The sequence below is a fragment of the Cherax quadricarinatus genome, chromosome 36 (genome assembly GCF_038502225.1).
Source record: "Cherax quadricarinatus isolate ZL_2023a chromosome 36, ASM3850222v1, whole genome shotgun sequence".
NCBI lineage: Eukaryota > Metazoa > Arthropoda > Malacostraca > Decapoda > Parastacidae > Cherax > Cherax quadricarinatus.
In genome coordinates, this window is record NC_091327.1 from 3206089 (window position 1) to 3229052 (window position 22964).

General features: G+C 44.9%; 1 protein-coding gene across 1 annotated transcript in view; it reads left to right on the plus strand.

Moving 5' to 3' along the window:
- Window positions 1–22964, plus strand: part of Lztr1 (Leucine zipper like transcription regulator 1) — a gene marked incomplete at its 5' end in the record, with an annotated part of 328453 nt that overhangs the window by 55460 nt on the left and 250029 nt on the right. The window contains 1 exon segment of the mRNA XM_070091669.1: window positions 2445–2616. Coding sequence (XP_069947770.1) covers window positions 2445–2616 — 172 coding nt within the window.

A 22964-nucleotide genomic window follows, 5' to 3' on the forward strand; every position in this document is an offset into this window, starting at 1 on the left:
AGAAGCTTTCTTGGGGGCCATGGTGACTTATTTTGCAGGTGCAATCACTACAAAGGCTGTGATAATATGAAATGTTCCAGTTGTATGTTTGGAAGCGACCGCAGTGGCTGGCTTGTAAACACTGGCACCCACGGGACAAGTGAGGCGCGCTCAGGCCAAAGTGGACGCCTCTCGTACGGAACGAATAGCGCTGGTCGGGTTTTTAAGCGCTAGTCGAGGCAAAATTTTTGCGTTAAAATGTATCGCTTGTCAGATTTATCGTTAATCGATGCCATCGCTGGTTGAGGGTCCACTGTATTTTTAAATGTTCATACAGTAGTGTACTGTATACAGCCTCTCCTCACTTAGCGACATACTCATTTACCGATGCCTTGGACTTATGATGGGCTCTCTGACCAGCATACATACCTAAATAATGTATATTAGAGCAGATTTCCTCTATTCTGTTTATTACAATTATTTTTTTTTATTAACACATCGGCCAATTCCCACCAAGGCAGGGTGGCCCGAAATAGAAAAACTTTCATCATCATTCACTACATCACTGTCTTGCCAGAGGGGTGCTTTACACTACAGTTATAAAACTGCAACATTAACACCCCTCATTCAGAGTGTAGACACTGTACTTCCCATCTCCAGGACTCAAGTCCGGCCTGCCGGTTTCCCTAAATTCCTTCATAAATGTTACTTTGCTCACACTCCAACAGCACGTCAAGTATGAAAAACCATTTGTCTCCATTCACTCCTATCAAATACACTCATGCACGCTTGCTGGAAGTCCAAGCCCCTCACACACAAAAACCTCCTTTACCCCCTCCCTCCAACCCCTATGCAGTGGACCCCCGCCTTATGAACGCATCGCGTTACGTTAAATCCGCCATATGAAGCATTTGAACGCAAAAATTTTGCCTCGCCTCACGATAAAAAGACTCGCCTTACGTGATTCGTCTGGGACGCGTCCCACGTGTGGCCTCAGCGCCAGTGTTTACAAGCCATCCAGTGTGGTTGCATCTATGCATACATTCGGTACATTTCACATTATCGCAGTCTTTTTAGTGCTTGTTACTGCAAAATAAGTCACCATGGACCCCAAGAAAGCTTCTAGTGCCATCCCTGTGGTAAAAAGGTGAGAATTAGTATGGAATTGAAAAAAGAGATTAAGGAAGTGTGTGCAAAGTGGGTTGAACTGCAAACCTTAATGGATGAAAATCACCCTGACACAGCTACTGCAAGCCGTGTTGGCAACCTGTACAATGACAGTGTTATGGCCCATTTTAGGAAAGTCTTAAAGGAACAGGAGGTACAGAGCTCTATGGACAGATTTGTTGTGTGACAGAGGTCCAGCGACTCTCAAGCTGGTCCTAGTGGCATTAAAAGAAGAAGGGAAGTAACCCCAGAAAAGGACTTATTATCTCAAGTCCTAATGGAAGGGGATTCCCCTTCTAAACAATAACTTCCACACTCTCCCCTCCTCCCATCCCATCAATCATCACCAGATCTTCAATAAAGGTAAGTGTCATGTATTCTATTCTTAGTAGAATAGTAATTGTGCATGTCTTCTTCAGTTTGTGTGTATTAAAATTAATATTTCATGTGGTAAAAATTTTTTTTTTCATACTTTGGGGTGTCAGGACGGATTAATTTGATTTCCATTATTTCTTATGGGGAAAATTAATTTGGCTAACGATAATTTCACCTTACGATGAGCTCTCAGGAAAGGATTAATATCGTAAGGCAGGGGTTCACTGTATTATTACAATATACAGTACATTACTGTATGAGCATTTAAGAATATACCAGAAATGTTATACGTAAATGGTTCAAAGGTGACATTAAAACAATATCAAAGATGGTTGACACAAGCCCACTACCATTATAGTATATTCCTCACTTAGCAACAAATTCATTTACTGACGTGGTCTTAGGAATGGAAATCCGTCGTTAAGTGAGGAGAGTCTGTATTGTAATAAACTGAATGGAGAGGCTGTAGTACAATTTTAGATGTGTATTAATACTTTAACACTCACTCTGTCCAGACATAGATCTGTGTCTTCACTGCTTGCACTTCAATTATTTTGAAAAAAAAAATTGTTTTAATAAAGAGGGCAATTTTCTGTGTGTAATAAGACCAAAAAAAAAATTTTAGGGTCAGTACTTACTGAGATATAAGGCCACAAATTTGGCGCTGAATGCTCATCTGACTGCAATATGGAGTCCTGCCACTTGCAGAAATATTGCCGATATATCTTTTTTTCTCATTTTTATTTTATGTAATTTTTACGTTCTGACCCCACAGTGCATACGCTGAGGATGTTATCAACCAAGGCATGAGCCATGACTGCTTGTGTATTAAAAAAATTTTAGATAGGTTGATATGCTGCTTTTTTCAGACCTTCAGTACTGGGGATAGCTGTGCTTCACTTATTCAAATTTTATGTTTACAGACGAAGTAAGCACACAGTGGTGGCTTATAAGGATGCCATTTATGTCTTTGGAGGCGACAATGGCAAATGGATGCTGAATGATCTGTTGCGCTTTGATGTTAAAGAGAAGTCCTGGGGGCGAGCATTTTCCACAGGCTCTCCTCCTGCTCCTCGTTACCATCACTCAGCAGTGGTAAGGCAAATTTATTGTTTTTAATCCTTTTAAATACAGCTGACTATTTGATAACATTGTACTAGTATCATCTGACTTATGACCAAGCTTGGTCATAAGTCAAAAGCTTGGTCGTAAGTCAAAATGGATGCAAGTTGAACCTTGGAAAATTGCAGACATACTGGGTAGGGCATAATGTTAAATCTTTGCTATACAAAGTACCTACATAGTATCGTATGTTACTTTCTACTAAATATTTTACTACTGTATATTAACATCACAGTTATTGTAATGATTTTATTTTCATGTTTTATTTTTGTATTTCATTTTTTACTTTACTTTTTATGCTTTTAGTACTGTATTTTATACTCTAAGGTTTAGGAGAAACACACTGTACAACACAAACAGTTGTTTATTTCCAAGAACATTTGCATATAAAACAGTGTGTTTGAATTCACTTCAAATGTTAGAAACTGAAAACATTCGTTATAGGAGGTGGAGACTGAATGGTGGAGGGGTGGGGGCAGGAGCAGGAGGCTGGTGCTGGGAGGTGGAGGATGCTGGGTGGTGGAGAGGTGTGGGGAAAGGAGGCTGACAGTAACAAGCCAGTGTGTGGGTGGCAGTGTCGGTGGCCCGTTGTGGGTGGTAGTGTAAGTGGTGGGTGAGTGTGCGGTTGGTGATGTTGGCAGTAGTGAAGGTGGTGGGTGGCTAGGTGTGTGGATGGCATGTTAGGGTGTGTAGGCCATGAAAGCATGGGTAAGGGGTGGGCATGGAGTTGTAGGAATGGGGCTATGTGGGCTTGAAGCTGGGGGGGAGTGGTATGAGTAAAAGCATGGGTAAGGTGTAGGAGTGGGGCTGTGGGTAAGTGTAATGAGTGAAAGCATGGGTAAGGTATGGGAGTGGGGCCATGTGGACTTGAAGCTGTGGGTGTGGTGTGGGTGAAGAATGTGGTTGTTAGTGGTTCGGTGTGGGTATTGATTGTATGATGGATAACTAGGTGGATGACTGTGCAGTTAGTGTTGTTGGCATAAATGGGGGTAGTGGGTGATAAGTCGATTAGATATGTGGACAGTGTGTTAGAGCGAAGGTCAGGTAAAGTGTGGGCAGGAGCTCATGGGGGGAATGGTGTAGGTGAGGGTGTGGAGATGGACAAAGTGTGGTCTTGAAATAGTAGGGAAATGTAGCTGTGAGAGAATGGTGTAGGTGTGTGGCTGTGGGGTTATTGCTTGTGTGGGGGTTGGTTATTGGTTGGGATGGTGTAGGTGAAGGCATATGGCTGTGGGTAAATTATAAGGGTGGGTGGTATGAGTCGGGGTTGCTGGGTTTGTAGGGAGAGTATGTGGCCACTGAGGGGAAGGGAAGGGTAAATGAACTGTTTTGATGTGGGCAGAGGTGCGTGGGTGAGATATGGTACTGGTTGTGTATGAATGGAGTGCTGGGCCTTACTGCATAGCCTCACTGACAGATGGAGGAGAAACAACCAGGTGCTCTAACCTTCATCCACCATGCCCAGTGCCAACAATTATATCCCAGGATCTTGTTGGGGTTTCTGATAACAATAGGTGTATCTCTGATGGAGATGCCCTCTTGTCTTTTATAGTTGTTGCAGAACATCCGATAGTGCTGATGAGGATTTTGTGTAGGTTGGTCGTGATTCTCCATTTCTTCTCCCAGTTTGCTGTTTTTCATAGTTCTGTATTCATTTTTTCTGTTACCCTATCATGCTTATGTTTTCTCATAATGGGGGTGGATGTTACTACATGGATAACATCATCAGCAAATTGGGTAATGATAGTATCACTGAACTCGGGTTGAGGGAAATTGTTTACATATACAGTGGTACCTTGAATTACGAGTTTAATTCATTCTGTGACCCAGCTCGTAACTCAAAGAGGAAGAAGAACAACAAATAATGGAAGAAGTACAAAAGAAGTTCATGGTAGAGGGGTTAACTGGTGTGTTTGTCTGTGTATTTACATTCTCAGTGTCTCTTATGGCAGCTTAATTAAGAAATGATTATACTCAGTGAACAGTGTATGTTGATGGTGATAATAACAATTAATAATAATAATAATAAAACAATTGCTCTGGAATGCTTTAAATTTCATACGTATTTTGTATAGGTTTGGTAGCTGATATTTAAAGCATTCCAGAGCAATTATTATTATTATTATTGTTATTATTATTATATATATTATTATTATTATTATTATTATTAATTATTATTATAAATTATTATTATTATTATTATCACCACCACTGCCATTGACATACCTTGTTCACTGAGTTTAATCATTTCTTAATTAACCCTTTCAGGGTTTCGGCCATACTAGTTCGGCTTATGCACCATGACGTACTAGTATGCCTAAATTCTAGCACCCTCAAATCTAGTGAGAGAAAGCTGGTAGGCCTACATATGAAAGAATGGGTCTATGTGGTCAGTGTGCGCAGTATAAAAAAAATCCTGCAGCACACAGTACGTAATGAGAAAAAAAAACTTTGACCGTGTTTTTGGATTAAAACAGCGACTTTGCACTGTATTTTTGTATGGTATTTATTTTTGTATTCTAGTTTTTCTGGTCTCATTTTATAGAATGGAAGACATATTACAGAAATTGAGATGGTTTTGGCTGGTTTTACAATGAAAAGTATCTTGAAATTGAGCTCAAAGTAGCAGAAATGTTCGATTTTTATCAAAGTTCAAAAGTAAACAAATCATGCTATGCGTCCAATACACGTCAACTGGTGAGTCTAATATTCTTTCACAAGTGTGCCGATATTATTTATACCATTTCTACACTAATGCAGTAGTCTGCATAACAGTAAATCTTCTATTTTTTTGTGAGAATAAAAATTCAAAGTGAAAAGCAAAAGAATATAAGAGGGGCATGGGGACGTGACTAATGAGCAGAGGAAATGTTATTTTAGTGCCAGGAATGTCTTTCTTGCTTATTCCAGACCCTATTTGGAAATTGGCATCTTTTGAAATTTGTGTGAGATTGGCAAAATTGCTAAATTCTGACCTCTGTATTGGATAGTTGAAATCGGTAAATGGATGATTTCTTGTACTCATTCGATAGAAAAAAATGGAGTTCTAGCGAAATATTTATGATTTATGATTCAAGGCAGGTGAAATTGCCGACCTAGAAAATGTACAGAGAACTTTCACGGCGCGCATAACGGAGATAAAACACCTCAATTATTGGGAGCGCTTGAGGTTCCTAAACCTGTATTCCCTGGAATGCAGGAGGGAGAGATACATGATTATATACACCTGGAAAATCCTAGAGGGACTAGTACCGAACTTGCACACGAAAATCACCCACTACGAAAGCAAAAGACTTGGCAGACGATGCACCATCCCCCCAATGAAAAGCAGGGGTGTCACTAGCACGTTAAGAGACCATACAATAAGTGTCAGGGGCCCGAGACTGTTCAACTGCCTCCCAGCACACATAAGGGGGATTACCAACAGACCCCTGGCAGTCTTCAAGCTGGCACTGGACAAGCACCTAAAGTCAGTTCCGGATCAGCCGGGCTGTGGCTCGTATGTTGGTTTGCGTGCAGCCAGCAGCAACAGCCTGGTTGATCAGGCTCTGATCCACCAGGAGGCCTGGTCTCAGACCGGGCCGCGGGGGCGTTGACCCCCGGAACTCTCTCCAGGTAAACTCCAGGTAAACTAGTACACTAGAATTGGCCGAAAATAGGGCTCAAAGTGGTCAAAATCACCGATGCGTAAACATCGTCAAGACCGCTATCTTCGCAAGAGCATAATTCCGTAAGTTTTCCATCAAATTTCATACTTTTGGTGTCATTATGATCAGGAAAAGATCCTCTATCTTTTCATAAGAAAAATAATTTTTTTTTTTTTAAATTTGCGGGACCCTGAGAACAAGTCTTGGAGACGGCCTGTGGATCCTGAGAGGGTTAAGCTACCATGAGAGACACCAAGAATGTAAACACACAGACAAGCACACCAGCTAACCCCTCTACTGTGAACTTCTTTTGTACTTCTTTCATTTTACTTTTGTTTTTTCCTCTTCCAAGTGCTGCTGCACTTCTAGTTACCTTGTACTATAGGGTGCACAATAGCTAGAAATGCAGCAGCACTTGGAAGAGGAAAAACAAAAGGAAAATGGAAGAAATACAAAAGAAGTTCACAGTAGAGGGGTTAGCTGGTGTGTTCGTCTGTGTGTTTACATTTTTGGTGTCTCTCATGGCAGCTTAATCCTTTGACTGTCGCAGGCCCCTTTCTGAAACTGTCATTCTATGACACAAAGTATTCGAAAAAAAAATGATTTTTTCTTATGAAAATGTTAAGATTATTTTTCTGAGTGTTTTAGTCCAAAAAAATTTTTTTGCCATCAGTACTTACCGAGATATAGAGCTGTGAAGTTTGCAGAAAATGAGCCGCATATGGCAACAGTGGCGACTGCCGCTCACCCGGTAAACTTTAGTTTACTTGTATTTGAAAGTTTTTTGTTTTTTTCACTATTTTATTTTTTCACATAACTTATGTGGCCTGTGAGACCAAAGTAAGGTGCAATGTACATATATACACTCGTTGTATACAACACAATAAGCACACAAACATAATTATCAATATATTGTTTACAAAACTTATTTACAAAAACAAACAATACAAAAAATTGTTTATTACTATTGTTCTATAATATATATACCAATGTACAGTCACCGAACATATTCCTAGAAGTTCTGCAGCTTGTGGAACTCTGTGAAACATGGTGTCATACACAATGGTGTTTTACACTCCTCACACATAACACCAGTGTGTGTGCATTTTTGTGAACTTTTTTTTTTATGTGCAAAGACAAAACACCTCGTCTGAGCAGCTTTCTGCAAAGTATTAGCAGGCAGTTGTGTTATGTAGTTATCCTAGGTAAATGGTCGTGTGTCATCATTCCTTCCTTCCTACTTTCCTGCATTCCTTTCTTGCCTTCCTTTCCTGCATTCCTTTCCTTCATTCCTTTCCTGCATTCCTTTCCTTCATTCCTTTCCTGCATTCATTTCCTTCATTCCTTTCCTGCATTCCTTTCCTTCATTCCTTTCCTGCATTCCTTTCATTCCTTTCCTGCATTCCTTTCCTGCATTCCTTTCCTGTATTCCTTTCCTGCATTCCTTTCCTTCATTCCTTTCCTTCATTCCTTTCCTTCATTCCTTTCCTTCATTCCTTTCCTTCATTCCTTTCCTGCATTCCTTTCCTGCATTCCTTTCCTTCATTCCTTTCCTGCATTCCTTTCCTGCATTCCTTTCCTGCATTCCTTTCCTGCATTCCTTTCCTGCATTCCTTTCCTGCATTCCTTTCCTTCATTCCTTTCCTGCATTCCTGTCCTACCTCTCTTCGTACATTCCTTCATCCGTCCTTCCTTCATTCCTGCCTTCCCTTCTTGCTTCTGGTTTCTATAATATATATACACATATATAGTCACTAGATACTTTCATAAAACTGCTATTATCACCATTCAGCAAGCTTGTCTTGTGTGCAAGTGTGTGGCTTATAATTGTTTTGAGTCAGGAGTTGGCAGCTGTCAAAATGACATATTGTCTCATTACTCACTCCCCCTACCGCCTGTCAAAACAATGGGGTCGGATGCTGCTTCCCCTCCATTCTATCTAATTATCTTTCTCCCTCATTCTATCTCTTTCAATCTGTCTCTCTTTCTATCTGTCTGTCTATCTCTGTCTCACAGGTACACATAAATACAAGTATACATAGTGTAAATTACCTAGGATAACCCAAGAAATCCAGACAAAGTGCTATACTCTGCTTGAAGATGTGAGTAAACGTGATGATGACACAGTCTTGTGGCTCTCTCTGAGACAGGGAGCTTGACAGACACACAAATAGACAGACAGAAATGTTTGTGTACCAGCAAAAACAGGAGGGGGATGGTCATCTAATCTTTTCTTATCAGCTGCCCCCTCCCTTCACCCTCGTTTATGCTCATCAAACGTCAGCTCTTATCAGATGTTATCTCCCCTTATCTTGTCACTGTCATGGGGCAGACTGTTTTCCATGCTTCAAGGGAACAACAACAACAACAACATCATCAACAACAACATCAACAACATCAACAACAACATCAACATCATCAACATCATCATCAACATCATCAACATCATCATCAACATCATCATCAACATCATCATCAACATCATCATCATCATCATCATCATCATCATCATCATCATCAACATCATCATCATCATCATCATCAACATCAACATCATCAACATCATCAACATCATCATCAACATCATCATCATCATCATCATCATCATCATCATCATCATCATCATCATCATCATCATCATCATCATCATCATCATCATCATCATCATCATCATCATCATCATCATCATCATCATCATCATTCTCATCCTCCTCCTCCTCCTCCTCCTCCTCCTCCTCCTCCTCTTCCTCTTCCTCTTCCTCCTCCTCCTCTTCCTCCTCTTCCTCCTCTTCCTCCTCTTCCTCCTCTTCTTCCTCCTTTTCCTCCTTTTCCTCCTCTTCTTCCTCCTCTTCTTCCTCCTCTTCTTCCTCCTCTTCTTCCTCCTCTTCTTCCTCCTCTTCTTCCTCCTCTTCTTCCTCCTCTTCTTCCTCTTCTTCTTCCTCTTCTTCTTCCTCCTCCTCCTCTTCTTCCTCCTCCTCCTCTTCTTCCTCCTCCTCCTCTTCTTCCTCCTCCTCCTCCTCTTCTTCCTCCTCCTCTTCTTCCTCCTCTTCCTCCTCCTCCTCCTCCTCCTCCTCCTCCTCCTCCTCCTCCTCCTCCTCCTCCTCCTTCTTGTGGTATCCTGGGCATTGCTTTTGGTCTCAAACTCCTCAAAACAATGAAATTGATCTTCACTGACACTTCCATCTGTGTTAGAGCATCACTTCGGAAGAGAAGAGTCCCAGATTTGCTGGGGAATCACATATTTCTTACCGCTAGGCATGCTGAAAAAGGACAATGGAAATGGCATTCCCACAATGCACCACCGGCTCTCCGATTTTTTTTATATGGTGCACGCTGACCATGGAGACCCATTCTCTCACATGTGGGCCTACCAGCTTTCTCCTGCTTGATTTCAAGCCGCTAGAACTTATGCGTATAGATACGTCAGAAACAGTGGCGCATAAGACATATTTATACGGCGTAAACAGTCAAAGGGTTAATTAAGAAATGATTAAACTCAGTGAACAAGGCATGTCAATGGTGATGATGATAATAATAATAATAATAATTTATTATGTAATAATACAATAATAATAATAATCACTCTGGAATACTTTAAATATCAGCTACCAAACCTATACGAAATACATATGACATTTAAAGCACTCCAGAGCGATTATTATGTTTTATTATTATATCTGAAGTGTATCTAAAGCTCACTCGAAACTCAAAGCAAAAAAATTGACCAAGTGACAGCTCGTAACTCGGAAAACTCATAAGTTGGGGCACTCGTAAATCAAGGTACTACATTATGTTGAATAGTATCGGGCTAAGGCACAAGCCTTGTGGTACTTCAGTTGTCAGTGTGGGAAATGGAACAGAATTCTTCCTCCGTAAGCCCTGCATGTCATAAGAGGCAACCAACATGCCAAGAGCATGGGGCTAGTAACCTCTTCTCCTGTATAAGAACATGAGAAAGAAGGAACACTGCAAGAGGCCTACTGACCCATGCGGAGCAGGTCCATGTCCCCCCCCCCAGATTAGACCAATGACCCACCCCCCTGGATTAGCCCAATGACCCACCCGGTCTGGTCACGTCCACTCAAGGATGGAGCACTGCACCAGACCCAGCAGCACAAGCTAGTCAGGTCCAACTCACACCCACCCACACCCACTCATGTATTTATCTAACCTATTTTTAAAACTACACAACATTTTAGCCTCAATAACTGTACTCGGGAGTTTGTTCCACTCATCCACAACTCTATTACCAAACCAGTGCTTTCCTATATCTTTCCTGAATCTGAATTTTTCCAACTTGAAACCATTGCTGCGAGTCCTGTCTTGGCTGGAAATTTTCAGCACGCTATTTACATCCCCTTTATTTATTCCTGTTTTCCATTTATACACCTCAATCATATCCCCCCTAATTCTACGCCTTTCGAGAGAGTGCAGATTCAGGGCCCTCAGTCTATCCTCATAGGGAAGATTTCTGATACATGGGATCATCTTTGTCATCCTCCTCTGTACGTTTTCCAGAGCATTTATATCTATTCTGTAATACGGTGACCAGAACTGAGCAGCATAGTCTAAATGAGGCCTAACCAAGGTTATATAGAGTTGAAGAACAGCCTGAGGACTTCTATTATTTATACTTCTAGATATGAAGCCAAGAATTCTGTTAGCTTTATTGCAAACACTAATGCACTGTTGTCTTGGCTTTGGGTTACTGCTAACCAGAGCTCCTAAATCCTTTTTGCAATCAGTAGTATTAAGATCAACATTATTTAGTTTATATGTGGCATGGTTATTTAACTGTCCAACATTTAGAACTTTGCATTTGTCAATATTAAACTGCATCTGCCGCTTCTCTGACCATTGCATCAATCTATTCAAATCATCCTGGAGTGTCCTCATTAGAATGAATTGGACGACCTATTTTGGTGTCATCAGCAAATTTGCTTATGTCACTATTTATTCCCTCATCTATGTTGTTTATGTAAATTGTGAACAACAACAGGCCCAACACTGACCCCTGAGGAACACCGCTTGTGATGTGCCCCCATTCTGATTTCTCCCCATTTATGCAAACTCTCTGCTGTCTATTTGTCAGCCATGCCTCTACCCAGGAAAAAATTTCTCCTCCTTTTCCGTGTGCCTTAAGTTTCCTCAATAGCCTCTGGTGTGGAACTCTATCGAAAGCCTTACTGAAGTCCATATACACAATATCATATTCATTACCATGATCTACTTCCTCAAACACCTTAGTGAAAAAAGTTGGTAAATTCGTAAGACAGGTATGCCCCTTTGTAAAACCGTTTTGAGATTCATTAATCAATCTGTGCCTGTCAAGATGGCTACGAATTGCTTCGGCAATTATTGATTCCATAAATTTTCCCACTATGGAGGTAAGGCTTATTGGTCTATAGTTCAAAGCCAAGGACCTGTCACCTGCCTTGTAAATAGGTATTACATTTGCCATTTTCCACTTATCAGGCACTATGCCAGTTTGTAGCGATATGTTAAAAAGATTAGCCAGAGGTTTGCTAAGTTCCTCTTTACATTCCTTTAACCCTTTCAGGGTCCGTCCCGTAGATCTACGGCTTTACGTTCAGGGTCCAAACCGTAGATCTACGCCATGAGCTCAGCTCACTCTGATAAACTGTGAGTGGTACATTTGGGCCTAGATATGAGAGAATACATCTATGTGGTATGTGTGCACCACATAAAACAGATCCTGCAGCACACTGTGCATAATGAGAGAAAAAAAATGAAATCATGATTTTTCGATTAAAACAGCAACTTTGCAGTGTTTTTTCGTATGTTTTTTATAGTTGTATTTGCAATTTCTTGGTCTCACTTGATAGAATGGAAGACATATTACAGAAATAGAGATGATTTTGATTGGTTTTAGCATTGGAAATGGCTTGAAACTGAGCTCAAAGTAGCGGAAATGTTAAATTTTTGCCGATATTGAAGAGTAAACAAACGACCTCACACGTCTAATACACATCAGCTGGTGGGTCTAATATACATTCACAAATATGGTGATGATATTTATACAATTATTACAGTATTGCATAACAGTAAATCTTCTATTTTTTGGTGTGAATAAAAATTCATTATGTGAATAAAAAATCAAAATGGAATTTATTTGTAAAGCCTCAAAACATAACTAATGAACAGAGGAAATGTTAGTTTAGTGCCAGGAATGCCTACATTGTTCATTCTGGACCCTATTTTGAAATTGGAATATTTTGAACTTTGTGTTAAATTGGCCAAATTAACAATTTCCGATCACTTTATTTTGTAGTTGAAACAGTTGACTTGGCGATTTCTTGTGCTCAATCGATAGAATAGAAGTAATACTAGTGAAATAGCTAAGAATTTGGTTGACTGGAATAATGTAATTGGCCTAAAATGGGAGTCAAAGTCGGCAAAATCGCCGATTCGTAAATATCGCTGACACATCAAAATTCGCGAGAGCATAATTTCGTCAATTTTCCACCAATTTTCGTACTTTTTGTTTTATTACCTTCACAAAAAGATTCTCTACGATTTCATAAGAAAAAATAACAAATTTTTTTTTTGAAATATCTTGGACACTGGTGCGTGACTCCAGATTTGGGCCTTGGACCCTGAAAGGGTTAACACCCTTGCAAACAGTTCATCAGGGCCTGGGGATTTGTTAGGTTTTAGTTTCTCTATTTGTCTGAGGACCATGTCACTAGTTACCGCAATTGTACATGGTTTATTATCATCCTGGTCTATATAATCTATTATTTCAGGAATATCGCTAGTATTTTCCTGGGTGAAAACTGAGAGGAAGTAGGTATTGAGAATTTCACACATATCCTTATCACTGTCAGTGATCTGACCAGAGGTACTCTTAAGTGGGCCAGTCTTGTCCCTAATCTTACTTCTGTATACCTGAAAGAACCCTTTTGGGTTAGTCTTTGAATCCCTTGCGACCTTAGCCTCATAATCCCTTTTTGCTTTTCTTATTCCTTTCTTTATTTCTCTCTTTAATTGAATATATTGATTTCTTAACTGCCTATCACCTCTTTTGATATGCCTATATATGCCTCTCTTTTGACCAATGAGAAGTTTTAATCTATTGTTCATCCATTTGGGATCATTTTTGTTAGGTCTAATTTCCCTACTCAGAACAAAAGTTGTCTGGGCAGCTAGATCTATGCTCTGAAAAACGTCATCTTGGCAACCAAGATCACCTACCTGACCCATAGTCAGGACATCCCAATTTAGCCCACCCAGGTAATTTTTCAGTCCCATGAAGTCGGCCAAGCGAAAATCTGGGACAGAGATTTGATTGCAGTTATCTGGGTAATTCCATGATATATTGAAACTAAGTGATTTGTGATCACTTTCCCCAAGTTCATCATTAACCTCAAGATTATTAATTAGTGAATCTTTGTTGGCAAGAACCAAGTCAAGCAGATTGTTTCCTCTAGTTGGTTCTGTCACAACCTGTTCTAAAAAGCAATCCTGAACCGTATCAAGAAAGTCACTAGACTCAAGATTTCCTGTCATATTGTTCCAATCAATTTGTCTAAAGTTAAAATCCCCCATTATCACAACATTTTCATATCTCGATGCCTTATGAATTTCGTCCCATAACAGCTTACTGCCCTCTCTATCAAGGTTTGAGGGCCTATAAATCACACCTAAAATTAATTTGTCACGTCCCTCGAGAAACTGTAGCCAAACAGATTCTGTGTTCGATGTTTCTAATCTTATATCATGTCTAAGACAACAATTTAAATTTTCTCTGACATACATCGCCACACCACCACCCTTCCTGTTGACCCTATCAGTGTGGAAAAGTTTATAACCCTGTATGTTGCATTCAGAAGGCATTTCTCTATCTTTCAGGTTGAACCAGGTCTCTGTTATACCAATAATATCTATATTACCTACACTTGCAAGTAATCTTAGCTCATCTATCTTATTTCTTAGACTCCTACTATTTGTATAGTAAACCTTAAGGGAGCTAGTCACTCGTTGCCCTCTAGTATCTCTCTTTGTTTGTTGATCAATTGATTTGCCATTACTAGCAACTTTATTTTAAATATTGTCTTTCAAACGTATCCCTGAGGTATCCCGGTAATAACTGCTGTTTTTAACCCTAATGCTGCAGCCTGATTGTTTCTCACAAACACCCATACCTCTATAATCTATCAGTTTAAATTCCTAGACAAGTCATCAATTACCCTCTCAATTGAATTGGCTAATGCAGCCACTCCATCCCCAGAGAGATGAACCCCATCCCTTGCATACATATCACGTTTGCCAAAGAATAGGTCCCAGTTATCAATGAATGGGATTGCAAGTTCCTTGCAGTACCTGTCTAGCCAGCAATTTATACCAATTGCCCTAGACATCCATTCATTGCCCACTCCCTTTCTAGGCAAGATGCTACATATGACTGGGATCCCTCCCTTAGACCTAACTACTTCTATGGCTGACCTGTACTTATCCAGCAGCTCCTCTCTCCTGCCCTTCCCAATGTCATTACCCCCAGCACTAAGACAGATAATGGGCTTGTTCCCATTACCTGCCATAATATTATCCAACCTGCTAACTATGTCACCAACACCAGCTCCAGGAAGGCACACACACTCTGTCTGACCTTTCTCTCTCTGCCACAAAATGCATGGTCCATATATCTTACTTGAGAATCGCCTACTATTAAAATATTCTTACCTTGATTAGCAGGGAAATCAGTGGTACCTTCAACCTCACTAACCACTGAAGTACACTCGTCTTGGAGAACAGAGAATCGATTTCCTACCTTCACATCTTCTCTGTTAACTCTGCTCATCTTCCTTCTTCCTGAACTGTGAACCACTTGCCACTTAAAGCGGCTGCCACTATCACTGCTGGTGACCATTCCTTCCTTACCAGCTAAATCCTTCTCACACTCGCTCCCAAACTCATCTATGCGAAGCTTCAGCCTCCTATTTTCCTCCTGAAGAAGTAGAATACATTACTAAAGTTAAAAAGAGAAACTTTTGTTTTTCTTTTTGTGCCACCCTGTCTCAGTGGGATACAACCAGTTTGTTGAAAGAAGAGAAGCTGATAGAATGGGTATGTTAAGCGAGTGTACACACTGTAAAAAGAAAAAGTCTGCCGTGTGTGGTGCATGATGTGAAAAACAAAACTGACCGTGTGTATGGTTTAAAATAGCATTTTATAGGTGTTTTCTCAAAGGGTTTTTATGGTTTTATTGGCAGTTTCTTGGTATTTTTTGATAGAATGGAAAAAATACTGCTGAAATAGAGATAATTTTTGGTGATTTCAAGACCAGCAGTAACTTAAAATTGAGCTCAGAGTAGCAGAAATATTAAAGTTTTGCTAATTTTCTTGAGGATTGATAAGGTCCCATACACCCCCAGTCTGTTTTATTTGCTTTTAATAAATCTGTTTTAGTTACTGACTATGACCAATCATTTTTGGTTATATTTTATTATCTCAGAAATAAAGAAAATTTTCTGTTTCAGTGCAATTCAAAATGGAAACAAGTGTATAGGAGAGGCCTGGGGACATGATTAATGAGCAGAGGAAGTGCTGCTTTAGTGCCAGAAATGTCTACAGTGTTTATTTTGGACTTAATTTAAATTAGTATTTTTTTTAATTTTGTTCAAAATTACCCAAATTTCATAGGGCAGTTGAAATAGTTGAATGGACCGTTTCTAGTGCTTAGTTGATAGAACAGAAAGTATACTAGCAAAATAAATAAGAATTTGGTTGAATAGAGCAATGGAATTGACTTAACCACTTGAGGGTCCATACTGTTTTGCTACAGGTTTGAAGCCTGTGTCCGTGCCGTTGTTCTGCGGAGTGAGCTCAGCTCACTCGGATATGCTGTGAGTGGTAAATTTGGGCCTATATATGAGGGAATGGGTCTATGTAGTAAGTGTGTACCATATAAAAAAAATCCTGCACCACACAATGAATAATGAGAAACAAACTGAATGTGTTTTTGGTTTAAAAAAGCGACTTTGTGGTGTATTGTTTTTATGGTTGTATTCATGGTCTCTTGATCTCATTTGATAGAATGGAAGATATGTTACAGAAATAGAGATGATTTTGATTGGTTTTAGGACTGAAAATAGCTTCAAATTGAGCTCAAAGTAGCAGATGTTCAAGAGTAAACAAATTACATCACACGTCCAATACACGTCAGCCGGTGGGTCTAATTTTTTTTTTTGTATATGAATAAAAATTCTTTGTGTAAATAAAATATCAAAATGGAATTCATGTGTAAAGTCTGGCACCTTAACTAATAAACAGAGGAAATGTTATTTTAGTGCCAGGAATGCTTGCTTTGTTTATTCTGGACCATATTTTGAAATTGGAATAGTTTGAAATTTGTGTGAAACTGGACACTTTATTGGGGAGTTGAAATAGTTGATTGGGCAATTTCTTATGCTCACTTCCTAAAATGGAAGGCATTCTAGTGAAATAGCTGAGAATTTGGTCACTTGGAATAATGTAATTGGCATAAAATAGGACTCAATGATGGCAAAATCGCCGATGTGTAAAAAATCGCTGATGCAGCAAAATTCACAGTAGCGCAATTACTCTTTTGTTTTGCTACCTTCAGAAAAAAGATTCTCTACCATTTCATAAGAAAAATTAACATTTTTTATTTTAATTCTTGGACCCTGTGGACAAGTCTCAGATTGGGGGTCGGGACCCTCAAAGGGTTAAAATAGGGCTCAAAGTTGGCAAAATCACTGATGCGTAAATTGCACAGACACTTTTGGTGTCATTACCCTCATAAAAAGATTCTCTACCATTTCAGAAAAAAAAACTTTTTTTAAAAGTGGAGACTGAGAGCAATATTAATTTCAAGGTTTGAATTAGTGCTGCTATTTCAATGGATGCTATAATTACTATCAAAAGACAAGTTGGGGGTGATAAAAAATATAAAATTGTTTGATAAACACGAGGCCGTTAAATGGCAGTGTCTGTGAAGAAGGGAGGTTGTGTGTCTTCTCTCAAAACAAAAACAGTTTCAGTAATCAGCCACAGGTTCAGCAGGGTGGAAGGGAAGAAGTCAACAGTGTGCTCTACCATGCCTACATGTCTAGATTCCTCCTTTTGCTCTTTCTCCAACATACAGTAGTTCTTTTTCTATATACAGTTGACTCTCAGTTATCACCATAATCTGTTCCAGAAGGTCGCCCTAAAACCAAAATAATATTTCCCTTAAGAATTAATGTAAGTACAATTAATCCGTTCCAAACACCCAAAAATATTAACAAAAAATACATTTTTTGAAGATTAATTATAGTTTTACATACACAAAACAATGAGAACTAAATAAAAGAAATAAGTGAACATTTAAATCACTATTACATACCTTTATTGAAGACATTTTGTGCCTTATGTAACATAGAGAGGAGAGAGTGAGCACTGATTATTGTTTGGAAGGGGAAGCTCCCTCCATAACCTCCCCTCCCTGCCTGCTCACATCCTCCCCGCCCTTACCTTGCATAACTGCATCCCCCATGCCCTGCCCTGCTACCTCCTGCCCTGCCCTGCCTCGCCACTCCCGTCCCTGCCTTGTAACTCCCGCCATCTGCCTGGCACTCCTGCCTAGCATATACCTCCCTGCCCTGCCCGCCTGCTACCTCCCCGCTTGCCTCCCTCCCCCTGCCTTGGCCTCTGCTACCAATTCCCTAACCCGTATGTCCTTCCACCTCCCCTGCCTGCCTGCCTAACTGCAATCTGTCCCTAGCCATATGCACTCCCCATCCGTGCCGTATGCGCTCCCTCCATCCGAAGTTGCTGCATCCATCCCATCCATTGCTGCATCCCCTCCCATCCGTGCTCGCATGCCCTCCTCCCGTGCTGTGTCATCATCCTGTCCTTACCGTTCCCATACCCTTGCCACTTCCCCTCCTGCATACGGCCCCTCATCCCATGCATAACGCCCATGGCTTGTATCCGTGCTATACTCCCAGCCTCGTAGCTGCATCGGTCTCCAGCTAACCGCTCCTCCATTCCAATGGCTTCACTCCATCCATTCCAGTGGCCATTCACCATCCCGTCCGTTAATGCCATCCGTCCCTAAAGTGGCTGGAATACCTTAACGTGCCATACTGCCCGCTCATCCATGCCTCCTGCCCCGTGCCTGCTACTACCTCCCTGCCTTATGCCTGCTCACACTCCCTGTTTAACCTTCTGCTCTCCTCTCCCTCCATGCTACATTCCCTGCCTTCGTCCTACACTCCTTGCTACACCCTACCTGCTACACTCCCTGCCTGCCTGCTACACTACTTATCTGCCTCCTACACTCCTTGCCTCCCACACTCCCAGTTTCACTGCTACACTCCCTGCCTGCCTGCTACACTCCCTGCCTGCCTGCTGCACTCAATTCCTCCTTGCTACCTCCTGCCCTGACCTGCTCTAAGCACTCCCTGCCTGCCTGCTACACTCCCTACCTGTCTGCTGCCTCCATCCATCCCTCCCTGCTGGCACCCTCCTGCCCAGGACTGCTACACTCCCTCCCTCCATGTTACACTCCCTGCCTGCCTGCTACACCCCTCCTGCCTGCCTCTTCTGCCCTCCTGTCTGACTGCTTCTGCTTCCTTGCCTGCCTGCCTGCTTCCTGCCTCACTTATACCTCCTTCCTGCCTGCCTGCCTGCTACCTCCCTGCCCTACCTGCTACACTCCCTGCCTTACCTGCTGCACTCCCTGCCTTCCCTAATACAACTCCCTGCCTGCCTGCTGCACCCTCCTGCCTGCCTGCTACCTTCCCTGCCTGCCCTGTCATCTCCCCTGCCTGCCTTGTAACTAACCTTCCTGCCTGACCTGCTAAGCACTCCCCTGTATGACCTGCTACACTCCCCTGCCTACCTGCCACCTCCCGCCCACCCTCCCCCTGCCCTGTATGCTACACCTTCCTGCCCGCAACTGCCTACACTCCCTGCCTGACTGCCTACCTCCCCTTCCATTGACCCTGGCTATGCTAGCCTCCCTCCCGCCCCTCCCTACTACTCCCCTGCCTGCCTGTCCACACTTCCTGCCTCTCTACTACACTCCTCCATGCTGCCTCCCCTCCCCTCCATGTCCTGTGCCTCCCCTTCCTGCTGACCTCCCTGCCTGCCTGCCTCCTCCCCTGATTCCATGTTGTTACCACTCCCTCTCCTCCATGCTACACTGACTCTTCCTCCATGCTACACTCCCTGCCTGCCTGCTACCTCCCTGACCCCTCTGCTACTTCCTCCCTCTTCCATGCTACTCCTCCTACATGCCTGCTACCTCCCTGCCCTGCCTGCCTGCCACTCCCCTTACCTGCCCCTGCTTGCACTCCTTACCACCTGCCTGCTACACTCCCTGCCTGCCTGCTACACTCCTGCCTGCCTGCCTACCACTCCCTGCCTTGCTTGCTACACCTCCCTGCCTGACTGCTGCTAACTTCCTGCCCTGTAACCTGCTACTCTTCCTGTCTGCCTGCTACACTCCCACCTGCCCCTGCCTGCCAGTCACCAATCCCTGCCTGCATCCTCCCGCCTGAGCTGCTACCACTCCCTCCATGCTACCTCCCCTCCCCTGCCTGCTACCACTCCCTGCCTTGTATGCTATACCTCCCTATATGCCATGCTGCACCTCATCCCCTCTCTGCTACCTCCCCTGCCTGAGCTGCTACTGCTCCCCTCCCTCCATGTTGCACCCCCTGCCCTGCCTTGTATTATTCACTCCCTGTATGCCTGCTATCCTGTACCCAGCCTGACTGCCAGTCCTTCCCGCCTCCGCCTGCTACCTCCCCCTGCCCTGACTGTTGACCTCCCCTGCCCTGGACTGCCTAACACTTCCCTGCCTACCTGCTTCCTCCCCTGCCCTGCCTGCTGCTCCCCCTGCCTGCCTGCTGCACCTCCCCTGCCTGACACTGCTACTCCCCCTGCCTGCCCTGCTGCTCCCTTCGCCTGCCTGCTGCCACTCCATCCTCCCTGCTACACTCCCTGCCTGCCTGCTGCACTCCTGCCTGCTCACCACTCCTCGCCTGACTGCGAGCTCCTGCCCTGCCTGCCTTGCCTCCACTCCCCGCCTACCTGCTACACTCCCTGCCCTGCCTGGTGCCTCCTCCCGCCTGCCTAAGCTACCTCCATTCCTCCCTGCTGCACTCCCTGCCTGCCCTGCTTACCTCCCGTGCCTGCCTGCCTACCTCCAGTGCCCTGCCTGCTACACCCTCCGTGCCTGCCTGCTCACACTCCCTGCCTGCCTGCAACTGCCTGCCCTGCCTGCCTGCACTCCCTGCCTGCCTGCTGCCACTCCCTGCCTGCCTGCTACTGCTCCCTGCCTGCCTGGGCTCTGCCCCCTCCTGCCTGCTCTGCTCCCCTGCCTGCCTGCAGTTGGCCTCCTGGCCTGCCTGCCCCCTGCCCTCCTGCCATGCTGCCTCCATCTCCCTGCTACACTCCCCTGCCTGGACTGCTGCCTCCCATGCCTACACCTCCTACCTGCCTGCCACACTCCATCCTCCTGATGCCTCCCCCTGCCCTGACTGCCTACCCTCCCTCCCTCCGTGTTACCTCCCCTGCCCTGCCCTGCTCTACCTCCCCTGCCTGCCCTGCTACTCTCCTGACCCTGATTCACTACACTCCTTGCCTGCCTGCCTCACCTCCCCTGCCTACCTGCTACAATCTCCTGCCTACCTGCTTCACTACCCCTCGCCTACCTGCTGCACTCCTGCCTGCCCTCTTTACACCCTCCCCGCCTGACTGCCTAGCACCCCCTCCCTGGGCAGCTGCCTACACCCCTCCTGCCTAATTCTGCTACCTCCCCCTGCCCTATCTGCTACACCCCTCCTGCCCTGCCCTGCTACCTCCCCCTGGTCCTACCTGCCTCACCCCCTCCCTGCCTGCTACACTCCCTGCCTACCTGCTACCTCCCTGTCTGACTGCCTACCGCTCCCATCCCTGCCCTGCTAACCTTCCTGCCATCGTCTTCCTCCCTGCCTGCCTGCTGGCCTCCTCCCGCCTGCTTGCCTGACTCCCGCCTGCCCTGCCACGGCCTCCTGCCTGCCTGCTGCACGCCCCGCCTGCCTGCCTACCTCCTCCCGCCCTTCCTGCTAACTACCCCCTCCCTGCCTGCCTGCTACACTCCCTTCCTGGACTGCTACACCCTGCCCTTGCCTGCCCTACACCTCTGCCTCCTTGCCTGATACACTCCCCTGCCCTCCTGCTACACCCCCTCCCTGCCCTAGCTGCCTACACTCCCTGCCTGCCTGCTCACCCCTCCCTGACCTGTTTCTACACTCCCTGCCTGCCTGCTACCTCCTCCCGCCTGCCTGCTACACTCCCTGCCTGACTGCTACACCCTCCTGCCTGCCTGTTACACTCCCTGTCTGCCCTGCTACCCCCCACTCCTGCCCTGCCTGCTGTACTCAATCCCTCCCTGCTCACCCCCTCCCTGCCTGACTGCTGCACCTCCCTCCCTGCCTGCTACACTCCCCTGCCCTGCCTGCCTGGCACTCCCTACCTGCCTGCTACCACTCATCCCTCCCCTGCTGCACTCCCTGCCTGACTGCTACACCCCTCCCTCCCATCCGTTATTGCACTCCCTGCCTGCCTGCCTACACCCCCCTCCTGCCTGCCTGCTCTCTCCCTGCCCTGACTGCCTGCAATGAATGCCTGCCTGCTGCATACCACCTGTTGCCTGATTGCCACTCCCCTGCCTGACTGCTGCACTCCCTGCCCTTGTTCTTGCTACCTCCCTGCCTTCTAGACCTCCTAGCCTTGCCTCCTGCCTTTACCTGTCCCACCTGTTACCTGCCACCTTACCCCTGCCCGCCTGCTCACACTCCCTGCCTGGACTGCTACACCCCTCCTGCCTGCTTATAACTACCTCCTGCCTGCCTGCCTACCCCACTCCTGCCTGCCTTATGCTTCACCTCCCTTGCCTGCCTGCTACCCACTCCCTGCATGCCTGCTACTGCTCCCTGCCTGCCTGCTATACTCCGTTCCTCCCTGCTACCTCCTGTATGTATGGGTTACGTTCCCTGCCTCCGCCTGCTGCCTCCGTCCCCTCCCTGCCCTCCCTGCCTCCTCCCCCGGCCTGCCTGCTACACCCCTCCTGCCTGCCTGACTAACTCCTGCCTGCCTGCTATACCCCTGCCTGCCTGCTGCATCCTGCCCTGCCTGCCTGCATTACCCTGTATGCCTGCTACACTCCCTGCCTACATGGTGCCTCCCCTGCCCTCCTGCTACTGCCTCCCGGCCCTGCCTGCCTGCTACGCTTCCCTGCCCTGCCTGCTGCCTCCCTCCCCGCCTGCTTGCCTCACCTCCCGGCCTTGAGCTGTCTTATCACCTCCCCGCCTACCTGCTATGCCCCTCCTGCCTACCCTGCTCTGCTCCACCCCCTGCCCTGCCCTGCTGTACCACCTCCTGCCCTGACTGCTACACTCCCTGCCTGACTGCTACCTCCCCTTCATGCTACCTACCACCCCCTCCTGCCTCCCTACTACTGCTCCCTGCCTTATATGCCTGCCACTTCCTGCCTTCTTTACTACACTCCCTCCATGCTGCACCCCCTCCCTTGTCTGGCCTACACTCCCTTCCTGCCTCTCTGCCTCCTGCCTGCCTGCTACACCCCTGATTCCATGTTACCTCCCCTCTCCTCCATGCCTACCACCTGACTCCCTCCATGCTACCTCCCTGCCTGCC